General features: G+C 44.4%; 1 protein-coding gene across 5 annotated transcripts in view; it reads right to left on the bottom strand.

Annotated features, from left to right (window-relative positions):
- Positions 1–11254, bottom strand: part of GGT1 (gamma-glutamyltransferase 1) — a 30794-nt gene extending 19540 nt beyond the window's left edge. The window contains exons 1-4 of one of the 5 annotated variants that reach the window (XM_077308130.1): positions 11128–11253; positions 8565–8722; positions 2292–2465; positions 1135–1262 (exon numbers count right to left, since the gene is read on the bottom strand). In XM_077308130.1, the coding sequence (XP_077164245.1) occupies positions 1135–1262; positions 2292–2461 (298 nt within the window). In that variant the 5' untranslated portion in view covers positions 2462–2465; positions 8565–8722; positions 11128–11253. Of the gene's footprint in view, positions 1–1134; positions 1263–2291; positions 2466–4621; positions 4740–7308; positions 7397–8564; positions 8723–11127 lie in introns of those variants that run through there. The other 4 variants (XM_077308132.1, XM_077308131.1, XM_077308134.1 and 1 more) reach the window with 4 other exon arrangements.
- Between the last annotated feature and the right edge of the window lie 11075 nt (positions 11255–22329).

Raw genomic sequence — 22329 nt, 5'->3', positions numbered from 1 at the left:
CACAGTGTATAGAATGGATCCTGTGCAAACTAGAGAGACCAAACTCATAGGGGGATCTCTAACGAACTCCTTTACCCTCCATCCAAGTTTGGTAAGGATTGGATTTATGGGGCCTGAGTTATAGTCTATAAAATGGTGCCACCCTAATGATAGGCAGTCATTTCCCCAGAAAACACATTCCTGGGGGCACCTTCTTCTTAGGGAGGCATAACTCAGACCCATAAATCTAATCCCTAACAAACTTGGATGGCAAGTAGAAGAGAGCTTGATGTCTCTAGCATGATGGGGGGGGGGGGGTGGATTCTGGGTCACAAACCTCACCAGAGGTAAACCAAATCATTTGCCTCCTAAAAGTTTGCAACGATTCATGGCTCATGTACTGGCCATACCACAAACCAGACCCCATTTTCCCAGTTCATGCCCATTCCTACCTCTACCTGAGACCTGAAGAGTTGCTGCCCGTCCAAGCTGACAATACTGATTCTTATGGACCGATGTTCTGATTCAGGATAAAGACAGCCCCTTGTGTCTATGTATGTGTTCAGTCCCTTGCTACCATTTCACCAAGGTGGATTCAGAACGACAGATATGATGAAGCCACTTTGGTAGTTCTCTGGATGCTCAAACGAATCCCACACATGCAGGAAGTTTTTGTCTGACTCCATGTTTCAAAGAAAGGCCAAGAACTAGCAAACTGCGTGATATGTCAGCATTTCATTTGTTGTTAGGTGCAAAGTCGTGTCCAACCCATCGCGACCCCATGTTTCATACATGTGTCCAAAAAGCCTGTAATCATCCTGAAGTCCGTATCTCTTGATCAACTGTGCCCATTCACAGTCCATCCTCTTCCCATGCTTCAGGAACCAGTGCTCGCTTTTAATAGGTCAAAGGAGGAACTGTTCCACACTTCAAAGCTAGGAACAACTGACTCACACAATTATTTTTAACAAGTTGAAACCAATGCACCCACTGATTTGCTTTCATGCCTCCTTTTTGCTTAACCTATTTTCCAGGACCTGGCAAATGGGGTTATGGCATGCTGTCTTGAGCTACAGTTGCCCAGCTATGGTCCTGCTTCCTACAACAACCGCAGAGCTTCTGCTATGCCACAACTATGAGTGGACACGTCTTTACCATCAACTGTGTATATGGTCAAGAAGAGCCCCCCTCCGATGCCCATGCTGTGCGGATTCATCAGGCCCACACAGAGCAGAGCTGCAACGGCGGAATCCACAGCTGATCCCCCTTTCTGAAGGATATCCCTGCAGAGAAGAAAACAGTCATGTAAGCCATGTTCCTTGATCACTGCCTTCATGCACACATGAGCTTACGAATGAAGACAAAATTTCTCTCTTGCCCTGGAGGGACAGACCAGAACCAGTGGGATGAAATTAATTCAAAAGAAATTCCATCTAAACATCAGGAAGAAGTTCCTGACAGTTAAAGCGGTTTCTCAGTGGAACAGGCTTCCTCAGGAGGTGGTGGGTTCTCCAACTTAAGAAAGTTTTAAACAGAGGCCGTATAGCCATCTGACGGAGAAGATGATTCTGTGAAGGCTTAAGGGGGTGGCACATTACAGTGGATGAGCAATAGCGATGTGAGTGTCCTGCATAGTGTAGGGGGTTGGACTAGATGACCCATGAGGTCCCTTCTAACTCTATTAATCTATTATTCTATTGGCGAAGAGCAAAAATTAGGGTTGGGTAGGAAAGGGAGCCAGAGAATAGCATGAGAGTAGCTATGGGTTTTTCACCAAAATATTGCTAAGAAACCTCCTCAAAGGTTGCTGGATTTCTCTATTTCCTGATGATTCTTGGTTCTCTTATCTAGAGGCCTAAATGTTCCTCGACTGGGAAAAAGATGTAAAGCCAACCCAGTATGCTGCCTTACAGTACAGAAGATGTGAGTAGGGACTTTGGGTTGGCTTTTGACATGCCACAATGCTACTTGTAGCAACATGAAAAAGCTTACTATATTGTACTCCCTGAGAGTAGCCAGGAATGTAACAGGCGATTTCTGTTTCTCCTCCACTGGGGCCTGAGCAGAAAGAGAGGTCAAGGCTGAGAGAGCTCTGTAAATAAGTTATTTCTGTCAAGTTTAAAGTTTGTTCAAAGACTGAGAGTGTCTGAATATAGAGGCAGAAGTAACACATCTTGAAACACTGCTGACTCCAAGGTCACAAATTCCATGACAGGAACACTGGACACTGTTCCACTATCAACCCAACAAAACAAAACACAGGCCATTGCTTGGACTGGGTGCTTTGCTAAGAAAATGAAGCAACTACTTACCTTCCCACAATAGAGCACGGGCCTGCATCTGTGGCCACAGCTGCCCTCTTGTAGACATACAGATCTTGTCCAGGGGATGACTTTGAGCGTAGCCCAATGAAAACACCAAGGAATACAGTGAGAACCAACAGTGCTCCTGTCAGGATCCCAATCCACAGGTATTTCTTCATATTTCTGGGGGGAAAGATATCAGCAAAGCCACTGGCTAAATAAAGGCAAACAGCAAACTGTGGTGGTTTCAGCCTTAGAAAGAAGGGGGGAGGGGATGCACAAGCCCTTACAGAACTAAAACACAAAATAGCAGAGTCATGAGCTGGCAAGATATTGCTGGAGACGGAGACAGAGAAGAGGGTTAAGTGGCTGGGGTTTGTCAGGTTAGATGGGCTGACAGCCTCTGCAGCAGCAATGCAACTACAGGATGCCAACAGGGCCCTACAAGAAGCTTCCCTCCCCCATCACTGGTCACATTAAGAGTAATATTTAATAGGTACTTGTGTCAGTTACAGAAATGCATTTCATATACAAACCTGCCTATCACCTAGGATCATCAGAGATTTGCATTCATAGATTTGTGGGAGTTTTCACAGACAGGGCTTTCTCTGTGGTGGCACTGTGATTACAGACCTTCCTCCCTGGGGCCATTCACTTGTCCTTTCAGTGGTATATTTCAGCCACCAGCCACTATTCTGTTCACCTGGGCCTGTTAACAGCAGTTTATATTGTTGTACTCTTTGCTTCCGTTTGCCTGTTCATTTTCTTCTAAAGCTGGATTGTTCAATTGCTAATTTAAGATAGTGTAATAAACTAGCCTCTTGTGGCGCAGAGTGGTAAGGCAGCCGTCTGAAAGCTTTGCCCATGAGGCTGGGAGTTCAAGCCCAGCAGCCGGCTCAAGGTTGACTCAGCCTTCCATCCTTCCGAGGTTGGTAAAATAAGTACCCAGCTTGCTGGGGGGGGGGGGGGTAAATGGTAATGACTGGGGAAGGCACTGGCAAACCACCCCGTATTGAGTCTGCCATGAAAACGCTAGAGGGCGTCACCCCAAGGGTCAGACATGACTCGGTGCTTGCACAGGGGATACCTTTACCTTGACCTTTAATAAACTATGCTGAAGACATAACTAATGGAAAAGTGGGACATGTATATGTCAAATAAGAAAAATGTTACAGTGTAGAAACTACAGTACAACAAGCACATTAAATACATGCTCAGGGGAGATGACAATTGCATGACTCCAGAAAGCTGCATGTTTCTCAGTTCAAGGGTTGACAGACTATAGCTCAAGCTGCCTATTTCCAGGGGTCCAGAAAGACTATTCATAAGCATAGATGGAAAAAAGGACTGTTCCAGCTTCTGGAAACATACTCCAAACCTTGGCAAGTAGCCAAACCTACTGTGTGTCTTCAAATGTGTGGTCAACAGCCTTTAAGGTACCATCAGGGACTTGCTATTTGCAACATATCCAGTTGCAGAAGGAACCTGCACATATACTCGTGTATGCTCAGAATGATGAAGATTGGGCATTGAGGGTCCTGCAGCATCTGAACACATTTTTTAATGTCTGCCTAACCTCCCCTCATGAGCCTCTTGTGGCGCAGAGTGGTAAGGCAGCAGACATGCAGTCTGAAAGCTCTGCCCATGAGGCTGGGAGTTCAATCCCAGCAGCCGGCTCAAGGTCAACTCAGCCTTCCATCCTTCCGAGGTCGGTAAAATGAGTACCCAACTTGCTTGCTGGGCGGTAAACGGTAATGACTGCGGAAGGCACTGGCAAACCACCCTGTATTGAGTCTGCCAAGAAAATACTAGAGGGCGTCACCCCAAGGGTCAGACATGACTCGGTGCTTGCACAGGGATACCTTTACCTTTAACCTCCCCTCAGCGAAAATACTAGCTTTCATTGTAAAGTTTGGATTGGAAGATGGGCACCCTCCCCATCATGACAGGTCTCTGTGTGAAGAGCCATCTAATCTCCTCCACACTCCACCTTTGCAAAGCTTTCGTTCATTTAACTGTACAGAAAACAGTCCAGAGACACTTGAAATTAAAAGCCCACTATTTTCAGTCAGTTCAAATGGGAATCAGTTATGCCAATAACCCAGCCAGGAGTTTCTCCTCCTTTCATTTGCATTTGGGCTTCTAGGTAGGGTATTTAGCTACATTTAATAAGGGCTCCACCCTTGTTGATCCCACAGCCTTTGGTAAAGCAATCACACGAACTACCTGTAATGTAAGGAAATGCCGGTTCCCCCCATTATCTTGTTTGAAGAGCAGCAATGGTACAATTAAGTGAGCTTGGCAGTATATAACATGAGCAACAAGACAGTTTTACTTACCCCTAATTAAGCAGCTCTTAAGACAAATCTAAGTGGCATCTATTTATCCCATGCTCACCTATGTGTTCATAATAGTTACCAGATAGCAGCAGCTAAATAGTGGAACCAACCCACACAACTACAATAAAACAAAGTCATGAATCACTGACAGCCTTTTAACAGAAAAAAAAAAAAGAGTTGTGCAGAACTGGCACGGAATGACAGTCTTCTCAAAGCCTCTTCCAGAAGATCATTCTGTACTGCAGAGCGGGTGGATGCTAGAGCTAAAAAGACCTTGTCTTAGTGCAGAAATGACCTGCTGGATTACAGTGGATCATCAAAGGAGCTTACAGGGTGGGGTAAGCTAAAAAGGAGCATGGGAGATGACCTTCAGGAATGCAGAAAATGACAGAAGAGGAAGTAATGTGTTGCATTTTTAAAAACTTTTGAGGAAGTAAGCTCTGATTCATGAAGGCTCTGCTCGAATAAATACCCTGGGTCAATATGATGCCATTCGACTATTGTTTCATTTTGCTAAAATAGGCTCAATCTGCTGCTCCTCTGGAATTGTATTAGGTATCATGAAAGTTGAGAAGAAACAATATAAACACGAATGAAACAAAATAAATCCATTTAAATTATAATTAAATTACAAACTTAAAAATATAGGCCTTACTTTAGCCTCCAGATTGAGTACAATTTAGTCTGGTACATTTCAATGTACAACGTAATACATATGAATATCCCCAAATTTATGGTGTACAAACAAAAGCACAGTCACAGTAAACAAGACCACACACATTTGACTTTATCTGTCCTCTTCAGTGATCAAATACATCCATACACATTAGGTTTCAGCTCTGGGTGGGGAAATACCGTGGAGTAGAGATTCTGAGAGTAGGACCCGGGAATGGCAGGATTTGGGAAGGAGGGACTTCAGCAGGGCACAATGGAGATTCTGGGAGTAGAGCCCAGGGGAGACAGGATTTGGGAAGAGGAGGGACTTCAGCAGAGCACAATGGAGATTCTGGGAGTAGAGCCCAGAGGAGACAGGATTTGGGAAGAGGAGGGACTTCAACAGAGCACAATGGAGATTCTGGGAGTAGAGCCCAGAGGAGACAGGATTTGGGAAGAGGAGGGACTTCAACAGAGCACAACGTAATTGAGTGAATCCTCCAAAGCAGTGTTGCCTGGAGATCAATTGTTATAGCAAGAGATCTCCAGGCCTGGAGGATGGTGACCCTGCATACACACTAAGAACAAATATTGATATACTGGGTGAAACCAGGGATTTATTGATTCACATTTGATTATATGTGGCCAAATGGTGGACCGTTCCCCTATGGAGGGGTATAACTCGTGTGGCCTTCTGCTTGCAAACATGGGATGGTAAACCTCATATTTGCAGCCTTACTCACAGGAAACTCCTCTTGCATTTTCCCTCTGCTCTGACGAGGCTGCAATGGAAAATAAGCTGAATTTCTCCCCCCTCCCACCGGTCCTTGGCTCGTCAATCATAGCAAGCCACAAATCACAGCACAGCAGTTCTCTTGTGAACTGAAACTCCCTCCCCAAGCCCCAAGCCCCAAAATTAATTTTAAAGTACTTCTGATCTGCTAATGCACAGATGCATTTTCAATAAAAATCTGCACTGCCATATTGCTATGGTGAAATGCCAGAACAATACAGGATTCCTCCCCTCCCTTTGGGATTCGTGTTCTTTCGGACTTCATGTCTGAGTGGATTTCTGAGATGCTGAACATGGTAACTGGAGCCCAAAAATACATTCCTTGTAAATGGTTGGCAAGTGCTCAGGACCCTGTATGATCAGGAAGAAAGCTGCTCAATCACCCCCCTCTTTTCCAGCTCATTCCCTACCTCCAGAAAACAGAAATGGGGCTGTGTTTTGCCTGCCAGATCCCAAAAAGACCGTGGAAACAGTCGTGATATTATTGAGTCCATAATTTTATGCTTGCCCACGTAAGATTGCAGTTTATGCCTAATCTTGGCAGTTAATTTCCTTAAGGTGCGTATGCATACATCAGGCAGCATTCTAACACAACACCTCTGGGATTCATTATAGAGATAAGGATCACTTGGGTCAAACGAGCCATGTCTAGAAGGGAAGAAAGCTAACAAATTGAGAGCAGAGGGTAGGAGGCACTCCTAGTAACAGGACCAACATGTCCCTCAAACAACAGACTGGGTCCACATGAACCTATGAATATGTCATCTGATTTGACAATGATCCCCTTACTCCATCCAAAAATCCTCTTCAGAACATCAGCATTTCCCACCAGCATCATGTCCATCTCTCTTCAGTTCAACTCCAGCCTGTTCCTCCTTCATCTCCTACACCAGGGGTACACCTTCATCTCCTACACCTTCATCTCCTACACCAGGGGTAGTCAACCTGTGGTCCTCCAGATGTCCATGGACTACAATTCCCATGAGCCCCTGACAGCATTTGCTGGCAGGGGCTCATGGGAATTATAGTCCATGGACATCTGGAGGACCACAGGTTGACTACCCCTGTCCTACCACATTTGTATATGTAATTTCCCCCAGAACCTGACTTAAATTCATGCTGTGAACAATTACAAATATACAGAAAGTAAAACAGGAGGACTAGGACATAAACTTCAAACCCTCTGTGTTCAACAAGGAATGGCCATCGCACCTGTTCTTATGCTGAAGATCATACAGACCTGAACCGAAGGCTTGCCTCAATCCACTGTACTCTGTAGTTATTTATTGTCTTGGCTGCACTAGTTTCCAAACCACTCAGTTTCCAAACAGAATTTCCTAGGGAAGTTTAATCTCACATCTGAACTAGTTGTATTTATATCTACTAGTTAAAAACATTCAGCAGCATCATATACGGATGGGTCCTTTTGTGGGTGGAGGAGGGAGGAGGAAGAGATTCAAAAGGTGTGTGGTATCTAAGTGCATATATTTACACCCAAGTGTACCAGTATAAGAACTTCTTCTGATATTGAACTTTTGAAGAGCTGAGGGTGGAGATAGGAACTGTATCCTGAGGAAATCTATATTCACATGAGCCCAAATATGAAAAGGCACCAGCAAATGGCACATCAGGGGACACTATTAAAAAATCAGTACACTGCACAAGAGGCAATTCATACAGCCAGTTTTCTCTTATTGCAGGTCTCCAGGCACATAGCAAAAGCACTTGTCCAGATACACAGAACAAGAAGAATTTCCAAACGTGCAAACTACCTTTGCCAGAATTTTTAGAGGCTGCTCAAATGTCAGTATTTGCATACAAGAGAATTCATACTCTAGAGCAGGGGTATTCAACCTGTGGTCCTCCAGATGTTCATGGACTACAATTCCCATGAGCCCCTGCCAGTGTTTGGTCATGGGAATTGTAGTCCATGAACATCTGGAGGACCACAGGTTGAATACCCCTGCTCTAGTGGCTGAGGGGTCGAGTGTTCATAATTGATCTTTGTGCACTTTACAGCCCAATCTGTGCATTTTTATTCCAAGTAAATCCCACAATATTCAATCCACTTTACTCTGAAATACATAGCTCTTTGCAGATACTGTAAACAGACCCAAGCCCGCTTGTGGGAGGGGCGGTCTAGAAATCATCATCAAAATTTAGATAAGTGGTACAGAAGAACAGGAGGGCACCTAATGAAGGATCTCTTCTTGAAGACATTTTCCATAGCTACTCTGAGGAAAGGGGGCTCAAAAGAGACGACACCTTATACTTAGCAACTACCTCGCCACATACACACACACACAGAATCTACAAGTCCTTTCCCCCTTCCTCATGCCTAGCAGCACCGTCCTTGGTGTCAGAAGCGAATCCACTTTACCAGCCACTAATTCTGTTACTCTGAGATACTTGATACCCCTCCTTCTTGATCCACCAAGCTAAACTAGGTCTTTCTAGTTATTTTGAACTGACAGCCTCTTGGAAGAATGCACTTACCAATCGACAGGCAACAAGATAAGAGTGACGGTGGTGGTGAGGTTGTCCCAATGGCCTGTTCAAGCCCCTCTTTTTTTCCCTTATCAAGCCCAGCAGCAAAGGACAGACAACTTGTTCTTGGGTGCCACATCAGCTGGCAAGAGTTCCATCTGGGAGCACTAAAAAAAGCAGCAAACCACAGAAGATGTGGCATACTCTCGCCTTATTCACTCGCTACAAGCCTCAGAAGCAACCAGACTGGTTCCCCAGGTATCTGCACAGCCAAACGTGACCCTGCCCATTGCTTACTTCTGGAGGTGGACTTGGCAGCAAAGAAGGAGAAAATGACCTGGCCTGTGGGGAACTATCTACATCAAAGGTCTCATGCCCAAACCCAAGGGGGCTGCAAGAGAACGCTGAGAGATCAGTGCATCCTGAGCAGGCCACACAAATCTTACCACCAAGCAGCCCTTCTTCAAGAGACCAGACAAACTTCTTAAAAATTATTGTATGGTGTATGTTAGTGTATCCAGGGGATCCTACAATCGTAGGCATGTCTGGAAGTCAGGGAGAAGACACCTAGAGGAGGTTTGCCACTGCCTGCCTCTGTATCATGACTCTTTTTTTTTTTTGAGGTCTCCCATCCAAATACTAATCAAGACCAACTCTACTTATTTTCCCAGATCGGACAAGATCAGGCATGCCCGAGTTTTTGCCCTAGCATAGAAAAAACATCTACCCAGCTTCCTTTTGTCATGCAACAGAAGAACTGAAATTGTACCTTTTCCTTCTTATGCAACATTATCTTCCCATGGCATTCTAGCTACTCTAGTGGAATTCTAATGAGCAAGTACATTGAAATGATGCATCCTAAGAGATTCTAGGGGAGGGAAATGTTTATCTGGACTGGGATATGGTAAAAAAACAGCAGAATTAGGCAGCAGAAATGCTGAAGAAAAGCTGGGGGGTTTTGTACCCCGCTTTTGATTACCTGAAGGATTATCAAAGCGGCTTACAATCGCCTACTCTTTCTCTCAGCACAACAGAACCCTATGTGGGAGGGTAAGGCTGAGAGAGCTCTGAGAACTGCCAGTGGACCAAGGTCACCCAGCTGGCTGCAAGGGGAGGAGGAGTGAGGACCAAACCCCATTCTCCAGATTAGAGGTCTCTGTTCTTAACCACTACACCACACTGACTCTCACTTGGAATAATTGCTCAAGTTGAGTTTCATTCCCAGAGGAAACTTCTGTATTTCTACAGATGCCTTATGTTATAAATCAGGGGTAGTCAAACTGCGACCCTCCAGATGTCCATGGACTACAATTCCCAGAAGCCCCTGCCAGCATTCGCTGGCAGGGGCTTCTGGGAATTGTAGTCCATGGACATCTGGAGGGCTGCAGTTTGACTACCCCTGTTATAAATCTCCAGTGGAGCACTGCTCACCTCAGGTAAGTGAGGTTTTGTGATGATTGTTCAACTAAGACCATGCTATTCGAGAATAGTTCAAAGGAAATGATTTAAGTATACCCTGTCAGCAAACCTGGTTCCACAATCAGCCAGATTGTTAATGTCAAGAAAGCAGAAAGTGTTCAGCCACTCCATTATGCTTCCATGTGAACATTGTTTGCATGCACAAATGCCCTCTAATGTGCAAAAGCATCATGCAGCCTTTAATCACAATTTAAGGGCATAAACTACAATGCTGCTGTATGACTCCATTTCCTTGCTATGGGTCTCTTGCACAGGAGAAGTTCCCAATGGATTTACTGACATCAAAAAAACATAGAGGATTTTCTCTGCAGAAACCACATCATTAGGCGGATTCAAAGTATGGTGTGAAAGTATGGGTTCCTCCCCCAACACACAGGCACAGAGAGAGAGAAGGACTCTGCCAAGGAAGCAGGAGAAGCTGCCCTTTGCCCAGTTCTTCTTGAGTGTTAACATGGAAATAATTGCAAGCCTTTCTCCTCGAAGGACAGAAAGAGGGTGTCCACTGCATTTCTATGTCAAACCAGCAAAGCACATTTGTTTTCAGCAATGTGCTCATTTGCAGGGTTTGGGTCACCTGGACTCACACCCTACTTCCAACCTTGGCCTGCTGACCTGACCCCTCTAATGTAAGTGCCTCTCCACTAGACAGCCCTAAACAGCAGTTGGTAGGGATGGGTGCAAACCACAAAAATGTGGTTTGTGAGGGTTCATGGTGTGCCCAGTCTACAATCCTTCATTAAGTTTTAAGAGCCAAACCAAATTATTCCATTTGTGATGTGGTAAAATAACTCCCCCTCTCCCCCTGTGTACTGGAGACAACAAATCACAGGGAATTTCCAGCTGACTCTCCTCTACCTGCCCTCCAAGTTTGGTGAGAATTGTATCTACAGGGTGTGAGTTACAACTCTGCAAAGAAGGTGCCACCATCTTCTGTTGTTTCCAATAGAAGGGGAGCGAGCAGCAAAGAAACCAAGGGCAACAGAAGCTCAGTAGAACAGAATCAAAGTACCAGAGAATCTCTTCAAAAGACAGACACAATTCCCACATCTCACAAACATGAAGCAGAACAAAACACGGTTGCACTGTTACATACCTTATGGGTATTACCTGGGAGCCACCTAGAAATCCACAGATGGTTATTTTCCTTCTTAACCATATATCAGAATCCTCACCTCCGTTGTTCTTGTCTGTTAGGTTAGGAATTTCAATCGGTTTGTAAGTGCTGATTAGCAAGTGAACTTTATAAATGGGAGGGGTTGGAGAAAGCCAATTACTGGGAGGAAGTGGTCTAGTAACAAGAACGTGAAGCCTCAGGTGATGATAGAAAGAGGCTTGATTCACTCTCTGGTCTGTAGACTGTTCTTTCTGTTTCCCCACTTCCTTGTTCCTTTCTTTTCTTAATTGCTAATTACAGATTTTTATGAGAAAGGAGAGTTCAGAGGCTGCTGCTTTGTTTTGCTTCTCTCATTACAAAACAGAAGAAATGGAAGGGCAGTCCGCCTTCATACCTTGGCCAATGTGTCAGTTGTCTTTCTGAGAACCATTGTTGCCAAAAGCCTGCAAGAGCCACAAAGGTTAGGGCAGTCTTGCTAGGCATGTTTTACCATTGAGAAACCCGTTAAAAATTCTTCAGGCTTAAAGGAACTCCATAAGTGGTATGATCAAGCAGAATATGGTTGGGAATATGGACTGTGTGCACGCCCTTCCCACCCCTCCAGGCGCATCATTGGCCATTTGGGAGAGGGGGGGGGTTGACATGAAAACCTGATAAATGTTTAACACATTTTTAAAAATATATAAAGCATTAATTAATTCCCATCCATTCAAGAAACCCTTCCAGGGCCGTCAAGAAATCCCAGAGTTTCACGAAACCCTGGCTGAAAAAGCCTGGGTTAGGGATAAAACCAATATAGAAAAATAGAAACAATTTATTATTAGAGCTCAAAGTTGTTTTAAAAACATAAAAGTATATCATGTGTGTACATCACAAATGCCAACAAGTACAGAGCTAATGTGTTTTGATCATACTGATTTTCATCAGAGGTCAATATATAGATACACGCCATTGTAAATAACAATTTTTCCAATTTACAATGTGGGGGGGGAGTAATCTGATATGGCTGGTCCTGCAAAATATTATCATTTTGCTCTTTTTGCAGAGAAGCACACAGCAAGATTTTCCAATACCCAGGAATTGGAAATATTTGCTGGTTGAAGATTCTGCCAATACATCGCAGGCCCAGAACCAGCCATAACGCATTAAATCTGAACTTGTTAGCACTTGTGGAGTACACACTGAGATGTTTTATGTATGCCCAATAGATAAGATATAATTTTATGGTTTTTAAACATTTTTGAGCTTTAATAATAAATTGTTTCTATTTTTCTATACTTGGTTTTATCCCTAACCATGTGGCTCTCAGGGTTTTTATTTCTGTTTATGTTATTAATTGTCTTAATGAAAGCTCTTCACCTGGGGCAGTTCCTCACCACCTATCTGTCATGAACCCGGGATCCTCTTCTGCTGAATGAGAAACGAGCTGAGGCATTTCTTAGAAAGAGTCCAAAGCTGTTTTTGAATAAATATCCACAGAAAGGGTACATCAGGGTGCTTCATGATAGAAAGGCATTGCTAAGAATGGGTTGATACACCAAGCCCCGGGTTCATAAAGGCATTCCTCCCCTTCCACCAACAAACACACAATTGGTCCACCAAAACCCTTTCCCATGGAATACAGGTTTTAATCTACAAAAGAGAAATAAAACTGCTACCAAGCACTTGAGAACTTTTAGTTCCAGTCACAATCTGCATAGATAGTACAGTAAGGACAGAGCTAACAACCTGGGAACAGACTGAAGGGGGTGGGAGGGCTGGAAAACCAAAATCTGAAAGAGACTGGATGCTGCAGACCAGCAGCCTGGCCATGGAGTCTATGCTGGGGGACTACATGACAACACCTGAGAAACTTTGTCAAGTTATCCATTGTGTTGGGGGCAGGAGATCTGGTAGATCCGGTACACCTTTGGAGGACCCATATCCAGCCTGTGCTGAGGCAGCTGCATTGGTTGCCAGTTGCTGTCTGGATACGGTTCAAGGTTTTGGTTTTGACCCTCAAGGCCTTATGCGGGTTGGGACCAACATACCTGCGGGACCGCCTAACGCCCTATGCCCCCCCCCCGGGCCCCAGGGAAGTGTGCCTAACCTCAACCAGGGCCAGGGCCTTTTCAGTCCTGGCCCCAACCTGGTTGAATGAACTCCCGGGTAGGCTGCAGGCCTTGCAGAAGCTTACGGCATTCCGCAGGGCCTGTAAAACGGAGCTCTTCTTTTTATGGTTTATGGTTAAGGCTGGAGTTGGCAAGGTAGATCTACGCCCCCCCTCCAGGTATGAGTATTCATCTTACCTCCTTCCCCCCCTTCTAATAGCTGGGGGTGGGGAGGGGTTTTCCACCATGTTGGGGATTATGTTTTAACTGGGTTTTTTTAGCGGGGGTTTTATGACATGTAAATAAATCTAATATAATAATAATAATAATAATAATAATAATAATAAATATAGTTTGTCAGGGACAAGAAAAGAAATGTTAGCCAGAGTCACATCCTTCCATTTCCTCTCTCAGTCAGGGATACCCTGACAGACCCTTTGGTACAGAACACTAAATCCTTTGGTACAGACTTTAAATGTGCTGCTGATGAATGCCTGTTCTGCTCAATGTAAAATATTTCTCGTCTGTTTCCCTAAGCCTGAATGAGGAAACAGTCCCGATTTTATTTGCTCTGCCCAATTCTCTGTGCACCGCAGATCAGACTTAGTGGTCAGGGAAAGGGTATTGTCATGATCTTTTATGTAAATCAGTATGCTAGTTTCAGTGTTTGCAGTAAAATGGAAATCCCCCATTCTTACCCTCAGAGATTATTTTCCTGTCATCATTTCAGAAGTGCAAACCCATCCATCAGAATTTTTCCAAGTTGTAAGGGGCTTTCTCTATACTAATCCTCAAGAGGACAATGCTGGTAAGCTTCAATCCCACCATGATTTACCTGCTAGAATTCTGCACATACCATTTGCCCATACTCATTCAGACTCTACTGTTTCTGCAGAACAATCACACAATATTATCAGAGTGCAGTTTGGTCCCAATAACTGGGGTGAGTTTCAGTTGTTACAGCATGAGAAAGTTAATAAGCTGCTTGGAAAAGTTCAGATTTCCACCCCTTAGCTTGATCTTTGCCCATCAAGGAGGGGACTAGCTGTGGCTGAAAGTCCAATAATGAATTGAGAGAAATTACCCCAGCCACCTTGTGAAACAAACCCTCACACTCCCACAGGTACACAAAGAAGCTGTCCTTGGACTCAAGTGACCTTAACAACTATTGGCTAACTGCAAATATCAACTTGTTGGGCAAATTGTTCAAAATGGGGAGAGTGGCTATATAGTGCCAGACCTTGTTAGATCAAACAGATCATTCAGACTGAATGTATTAATCCAGGGGTAGTCAAACTGCAGCCCTCCAGATGTCAGTGGACTACAATTCCATGAGCCCCTGCCAGCAGGGGCTCATGGGAATTGTAGTCCACTGACATCTGGAGGGCCGCAGTTTGACTACCCCTGGATTCATTGCGTGGAGTGTGCAGTGTAGCCAGAAGATTCAAGCCAGGCAAGAGACATTTTGGAGGTGATTTACTATTGCTTGCCTCCATGTGCTGACCCATAGTGTTCCGTGGAGGAACTGCATCCAGATCCTTGGAGGTCTCTCATCCAAAGACAAGCCAGGGTCAGCCCTACTTAGCTTCAGAGATCTGAAAGGATTGGGCTTGCCTGGGCTTCAGAGTGGAAACTGCCTGGATCACTATAGCTAACAACTTTCAGTAGAAAGGCAAGGGAAAACGTAGTGCTGTTGATTGTGCTGAACTCCCCCAAATTCTTCAGGACCATCAATCATCATATACTTCTGGACTGGCTTCCTGGAAAGGTCACTGGGAAATTGCACTTCTGTGGCTCCATTCCTATCTGGTAAACCAGAAAGTGTTGCTGGTTGTCAGACCCTCAGCTCCTTTGGCACCTCTGGTAAGGGATCTAGCAGGGTTCCTTCTTTCCTGCCATGCTATTTAACATTTACATAAAGCCACTGGGAGAGGTCACCCAGATATTTTTTAAGGAAGTGTCACCAGGATATGGACGGCACTCAGATTTTCCAGTAGAAAATTGCACATGCACAGGGCCATCTTAAACACAGCTTCACCCTCCTACTTCCGTTGAAGTCAATGAGTTTAGAAGGGTGCAGCTCTTCTTAGAATTGCACTGGCAATCAGATCTAATTTGTTTGGCACTTACATGGATTCCAGGGAAGCAATATTCGGTCATAGTTTTTCATGCTCTGATCAAACCCACATTAGATTACTGCCATGTGCTTTATGTTGGCTGGCCTCCTGAAACTGGTAATAGTAAAATACTACTAAGAACACTCATTGCTAGTGTTGAAAATGTGCTGGGAGAAAAAGTTGCCCATATGTTTTCCTCACCAGGAAAAAGCAGCTTTTTCTGTTGTTGTTGTTGTTGTTGTTGTTTCCCCTTCTACCTGGCTACACCTTTTAAGTTGAAGGCCCAGCAGCTGTTTCCTTGAACAGAAGGACTGTTGAGGGAAAGAACAGTTTGCACATGACAGGCAGTTCTCTCTCAGTCACCATATTTTTGCCCCCAAAAAACATGAAATCAGAGTGGTTACCTTGAATGTTTCATATACATGCCATGAGTTTGTACAGACACTTCAGACAGGACTTTTTTCATGAGTGTTTGCTGTTCTCACAGCCACATCGTTTCCAGTCTTGATCCAAATTCAGAGCAGTTTCTACTCTGTGATCCTGTCCCAGTACAAGACAAAGCTCTTTATCCACACTGACCTGAAAAGGACTTGCTTATATTTTATATTTTGACTGTAATGACCTCCAATAAATTACAGGAAAACTAAGAACCTTTGGGGGTGAAAATGAAATGACTGGAAGGAAAACTGAAAATGGGTTGGGGAACCTGAAAAGAAGCAATTCCTTAGAATACTTTACTTCCCATTCATTCATTCATTTGTTCATTCATCCATCCGTCCATCCAGTTCAGAACATGAGAGAACATAAGTTTACATAGAACATGAGAGAACATAGTGAATATAAATAATACGATTCAGCAACTATGTCAAGTGTAACAACAGTAACAGCAGTGGTTTCAACTACCAGTTGTTAATCTGATTAGCTAGAGTCCCATCAGTTGTTCAGTTCATGGGAAGGGATTTTGGGGACCTGATGGATATTGCTGGTTTGGCCAGCCTCAACCAAATGCCTGGCAGAAGAGCTCCATTTTGCAGGCCCTGCAGACCTGCCCTTAATATCATAACTCATAACATATCTGAGGCATGAAACTTGCTTACACATACCACTAAGGTAACAGAGTGTCTCTAGAAGTCTGAGTGTGCAATATTCACAGCACTGTAAGCCAACTGGGCCCATGCACATATACATTACAGCTGTCTCTGTTTTTCAGGACTGTGGTAATCCTTGTTTTCCTTTTGCAGTATTACTTGGCTCATAACCAAGGAATGGTAGAGAAAAGCAGCTCAGTGGAGAGTTGTATAGCTAAATAGCAGGATTTTGTAAATTACTGTAATTAAAGCAATAATAGAATACATGGAATTTTTTAAACTTTTAGTAAACAGATATGGCCTTTTTTTAACCACCGTTTGGTTAAGGTGACCAGGTTGTCCCAATTTTGGGAGGAACATCTGGGGGCACCTGGCAAATTGTACTTATGTTGAAATTAAAAAATATATATATTACAATACTATTTTTGTGTTCTATGAAAATCTTTGTTGCCCCATATAGACTAAATTTTAATCAAGACCCCCCCCCCCCGGTCAATGGTGTCCCACTTTACCAATGTTAAAATCTGGTCACCTTACGTTTGGTGCCTCTTCTACCACCATTAAAGCAAGAAACCAGCATTTTCCAAAAGATAACATGAATAATTGTTTTAGTAGTTTAAGATGCTTTTGCTTGTTGGTGGGCTCCATCCTAAATACTTCGTGATCAAAGAGGCAAATGGTGTTGACTTGCATTACCACAGTAAATCTACCTACGCCCTTAATGACAGACTGTCATTGTAGCATTGAAGAACAGGATCCAGGGCTATAACACATCACCTAAAGCAGTGGTCCCCAACCTTTTTATCACCAGGGACCACTCAACACCGGGGACCACTCAACACCTTTTACTGAGGCCCGGTGGGGGGGTAGTTTACTCCTCTACTCTCAACTACTGCCCTAGCGCTCTCTGATTGCTATGGTAATGTTTAAACATCCCTTCAAAATAAGATACAGACACGCCACAACAATGAAGTGTGTTGTAAAGGGCTGGGGGGGATGAAGTAAAGGGCCGGGGGGGGGGGGGGAGAAGGCGTCCTTCGGGGCCCACCTCCAATTAGTCGAAGAACCACAGGTTGGGGATCGCTAACTTAAAGCATCAAAATAGCTTCTCTAAGAAATGGAGCCTAACTTACCAGCATTGCAAAGCAAAAGGAAAAAGACCTTTCACATGGGACTTCCAAATTCCCTGGGAAGGAGCATGATGTCTGTTTGCTCAGGAACTGACTCAGATTTTGACCCATCCATGTTGGCTCAGTTCCCCAGTTTCTGTGAAAGGCAACTGGCAACAAAACCTCTGATTTCATCAGCCCACATGGCACTGTGAATTCGAGCTCCAGTGGCAAATTACAGTTTTCCTTCTCAAAAAGACCCTTACATAAGAAAACTCAATTAGGTGACTCTGTGCTTATCAATGTTTTCTCAGCTGCTAATTGCAACAACACAATAGCAACATTATAATTAAGGCTGGAATGCCCCATTCATTTGAATCAACAGGAGTCTTGGGTGGGAAATACCAACCAGTCTGTGCTGGATGAGGCTCAGTGATCAAATCCAACAATTATTAACACCCCCGAAGATCCTAGCGCTCAGCCAATATAAACAGGCTAGTGGCCCCCAGCCCTAGAGAAATTTGGCTGTCTCCAGCCAGAGCTAGGGCCTTTTTGGCCCTGGCTCCTGCTTTGAGGAACAAGCTCCCAGAAAATATCAGGGCTCTGTCAGAGTTTTCTGAGTTCTGCAGGGCCTGCCAAACAGAGTTCTTCTGCTAGGCCTAGGGTTGAGGTCAGTAAAATATCAAAATATCAACACCGAGTCGGTCTCCCTCCTGTTTTGCACCCCTACCCTGGGTTCTGGTTTTACACCTATGGGCAAGTCTTTAGAATTGTTTTAAATTGTGATTTTAATTTATTGTTGGTTACATGTTATTCACTGCTCTGAGTCTGCTCTGGTGAAGAAGGCAGTTTATAAATCTAAATAAATAAATAAATAAATGTCATTACTCTTTTATGGGGCTTGATAAGCACTAGTGGAAGTGACAATAAATGATTGTCCCTTTTGAGCCTCTTTGCAAAATTACTATGTTTCAGTATATATTAATATTTTAATATATTGTTTATTTATTTATTGTCCACTTTTCTCACTGAAACTCAGGAGAATTATACCATGCAGATCAATGCAATCGGTTGGATGGTACATCTATTAAGCAATGTAATAGGACTGACTGCAGAAATTTGAAACAGAGATGTTGTCTATACAAAAAACTTTAAACAGGTAATAAAGATAAAATTGCAAGCAGGTAAAAAAAAGACATCCAATGAAAGGGCCTCTGTTTTGTATTGCTGCTGGCTATTGATAGAATTACAATCACAAAAGGAAATGTCAGCTTTATGTATAATGGATTTATTGTTTACATGTTTTGTTTTGCAAACAGTAAGGTACAGATTTGCAGATCTGTGACTTGCAATTTCACTTATTGGAAATCCACAATGGTATGTTCCCCCACACGAGTTGCGGTCGAAAACATGAATGCAAGTAATGTAGATCTTGGTACAGGAGGAAAAATAAGCGTGAGGAGTGAGGAACAGAAACAGTCCTGAATTGGTCTTACTATGCCAGCTCCGTTCTGTTTTTATTCCCACCATTCCATCATCATAATTACATTTTATAGGACATGTGTTTGTTTTGCTACTGGGAGACATAGCTCTTGCCTCCCAATATTCACAGATATTTCCACGAGGTGCTCCTGCGATGTAGATCTCCATTCTGAAACTGAGATGGGCGTGTACCACAAGATGGGCTCTGATAAGGCTGTTCTGTTTCTCAGGATTGCTCCAGACCTGCAATTACAATGGAATTGCACCAAGTCCTTCCCTAGATTATTTGTTTTGCCCAACTGACATAGTGACCGTCTATCATTTGTGCAAGACGACAGAGGGATTCTCTGATACATGTTGACACTGATAATGCGAAAGGCTGCCTCGAATGGCGAGACCATGGTCACAGGAAGTAAGACGAGAAGGGAGTGCTTGGGGTGACCAAGTGCCTTGAGCCACTACTGAAGGCTGCAAAGACTCCCTTTAAGGAGATCAGGAAGGAATCACGCAAAGTGGTTTGACAGCTTTGAACTTCATCTGCTGGCTGTCTCATAGTAATGAAAAGGAACTTGGAGAAAAGGAGAAAAGGAAAAGAAGAAAGAATATCTTTGGCTTCAGTTCCTTGCAGAATGGATGAATGAAGCGTCTTCCAAATTACTACTGAAATCATGTCTTTTCTGAATGGCTATCAGAAAGAAAAGTGTTGCTCTGACTTAAGGTGATCTTTGTGTGTATATAAAATGCTGCCACGTGTCAAGCTGCAGCTGATTTGTGGTGACCCCTCATTTGTCAAGGCAAGAGATGGACAGAGGCAGTTTGCTAAGGCCTTACTCTGTGCAGTGATGGAGGCTTCCTTTCGAGATCTGGCAAAATCAGGCTCGCCTGGGGCATCTTTAGGGACTGTCAAAAATGACAGGACTAATCAGCATTCCAGAGGTATTATACATGCACATGATTGTAAGCCCCTTCTTCACTCAGAGGGCCCACCACTCTCCATAACGCCTCTATTACATTCAGGGTTACAAGCAGGTCAGGCTGACACACATACTACCTTTCTTGCCTGTTTTAAAGGCTATAGAAAGAACCATGACCATTTCACTCCTCAGGTCCTCTCTCTCAGACCAATTATGCAAAGGAGGGAGGAGCCAGGCTGGCGTTTCCATGGCAGCAGGGCAAATTCCTGCTGATGCACAATGTCACCATCAGCCTGGCCCCCTGCCGGCCCTGGCCCACTTTAGGGCCTTCAGTGCCTGGTGTTAAGGGAACACTGATTTTTTAGTGTTCCCTTTTGTACTGTGGGCACCATCAGCAGCCAGGCCCGGCTCCTTTCCCGTCTATGGTGTTCCAGCAGGGACATACAACATCCCGTTCAGCTCCATGGTGCTTTGTGGCACCATGGAGCCAAACAGGAGGTTTTTTCCCCCATTCCCATGCTATTCCACCTTCTTGAAGTGAAACCCCACCACCACCTACCACCCCGGTGAGGCGTGACAGAACCTTTTTGCCCCAGCTTTGTGTGCACACATGAAAAGCCAGGGTGGACCATGTCCAACAGGGGAAATCTTCCCCCGTCAATGTACAGGAAGCAGCAATATACAGGAAGCAGCAGTGTGGCTGCTGCTGTGCAAAATCAGTGTCACAGAGACATCAGCAGACAAGGCAACACTGCCCCCTTACTATCACTCAAAACAATTGGGTTTGGGGCTCAAATGTTCTACCATTCAGATGGTTTCACCATTTGCTCATAACCTAAACAATATATAAGCTGAGATCTTGACTTTCATATGTCTGTGTTTGTTTCTTTCCTGAGCTATGCAGCCCACATAGCTAAACAAACAAGGTGTGAACTTTTATTTATGGTGTGAATATAACACTGAAGAAAGTTACACAGCATTTGGAGATTTTTCATGGCAAATGGACTTTTCTTTCCATTTAGCTTTAAGCTCTTCTTCACCTCAGCTTCACGCTGTCATATACTCTTTTCCCTCTCACCCCCCAGTTGCTGACTCCCCAGTGCTCTTTTTCTGTTCTTTCTCTCAACATTTCAACTCTTACTGGTTGCTCTTTAAAATAGAATCAGAGTCCAGTGGCACCTTTAAGACCAACAAAGATTTATTCAAGGCATGAGCTTTCGAGTGCAAGCACTCTTCCTCAGACTATGAACTGACCATCATGATAGTGGGAATATATAAGCAAAAGCACTGGAAAGCTCACACTTTGAATAAATCTTTGTTTATATTAAAGGTGTCAGTGGACTCCGATTTCATTTTATTATTCTGGGGCTTGAAAAATACAGTAAATAAGCACACCTATCAAACTTTCCAGTGCTCTCATGTGCTGATTATTGGTCTCCCCAAAAGATCCACATCTGGTTCTGTAGGCAAGGCATTTCACCAGTGCTGTGGGGAAGAGGTAGTCAACCTGTGGTCCTCCAGATGTTCATGAACTACAATTCCCATGAGCCCCTACCAGCAAACTACATGGGAATTGTAGTTCATGAACATCTGGAGGACCACAGGTTGACTACCCCTGTTGTGGGGTTCTTCTGGGAAACTTTTTCAGTGGGTTGGAGCCAATCAACTTTTCCGCTGCTGAGAAAGACAGGGCTCTGACCAGGAAAACAGCTATGCTGAGATCAGTGGAATTGTGTGAACAAAAGCCACCTGAGACAGGGCTGGTAGAAAGGGCTACCCCTGAGCACAAAACTTGGCAGGCTCCAACCCAATGCTCCACAAGGCCAGCTCTGCCTTATCAGCGGGATCCCAGTAGGAATTCAGAACCGGGATGGCAAGAAAGGACGCGCAGTAATGGGTTTAAACTACAAGTACAACGATATAGGCTAGATAGCAGGAAAAAATGTTCACAATCAGAGTAGTTCAGCTGTGGAATAGGCTGCCTAAGGAGGTGGTGAGCTCCCCTCACTGGCAGTCTTCAAGCAAAGGTTGGATACACACTTTTCTTGGATGCTTTAGGATGCTTAGGGCTGATCCTGCGTTGAGCAGGGGGTTGGACTAGATGGCCTGTATGGCCCCTTCCAACTCTGTGATTCTGTAATTTTGTGACTGGGACCCGCCAGGCGGTGGGCTGGACGAACCCCCTGGATTCTTTGCAGCAGGGCAGCTCCGACGGTCGCTCCGCTCAGCACTGCTGAGAACATAAAGCCGTCGTGGAAGGGCCGTCGTTTGCGAGCGCCCTGCGCAAATGTGCCCGCGCGGCGACTGACAGAAAGGCCCGAGCCGAAGGGGCACCGCGTCCGCGGGGACCCCCGAGGGAGCCTTCGCCTGGGCCGAGAGCC

This window comes from Paroedura picta, chromosome 13, assembly GCF_049243985.1.
Source record: "Paroedura picta isolate Pp20150507F chromosome 13, Ppicta_v3.0, whole genome shotgun sequence".
Lineage (NCBI taxonomy): Eukaryota > Metazoa > Chordata > Lepidosauria > Squamata > Gekkonidae > Paroedura > Paroedura picta.
This window is presented reverse-complemented; position numbering and strand designations above follow the sequence as displayed.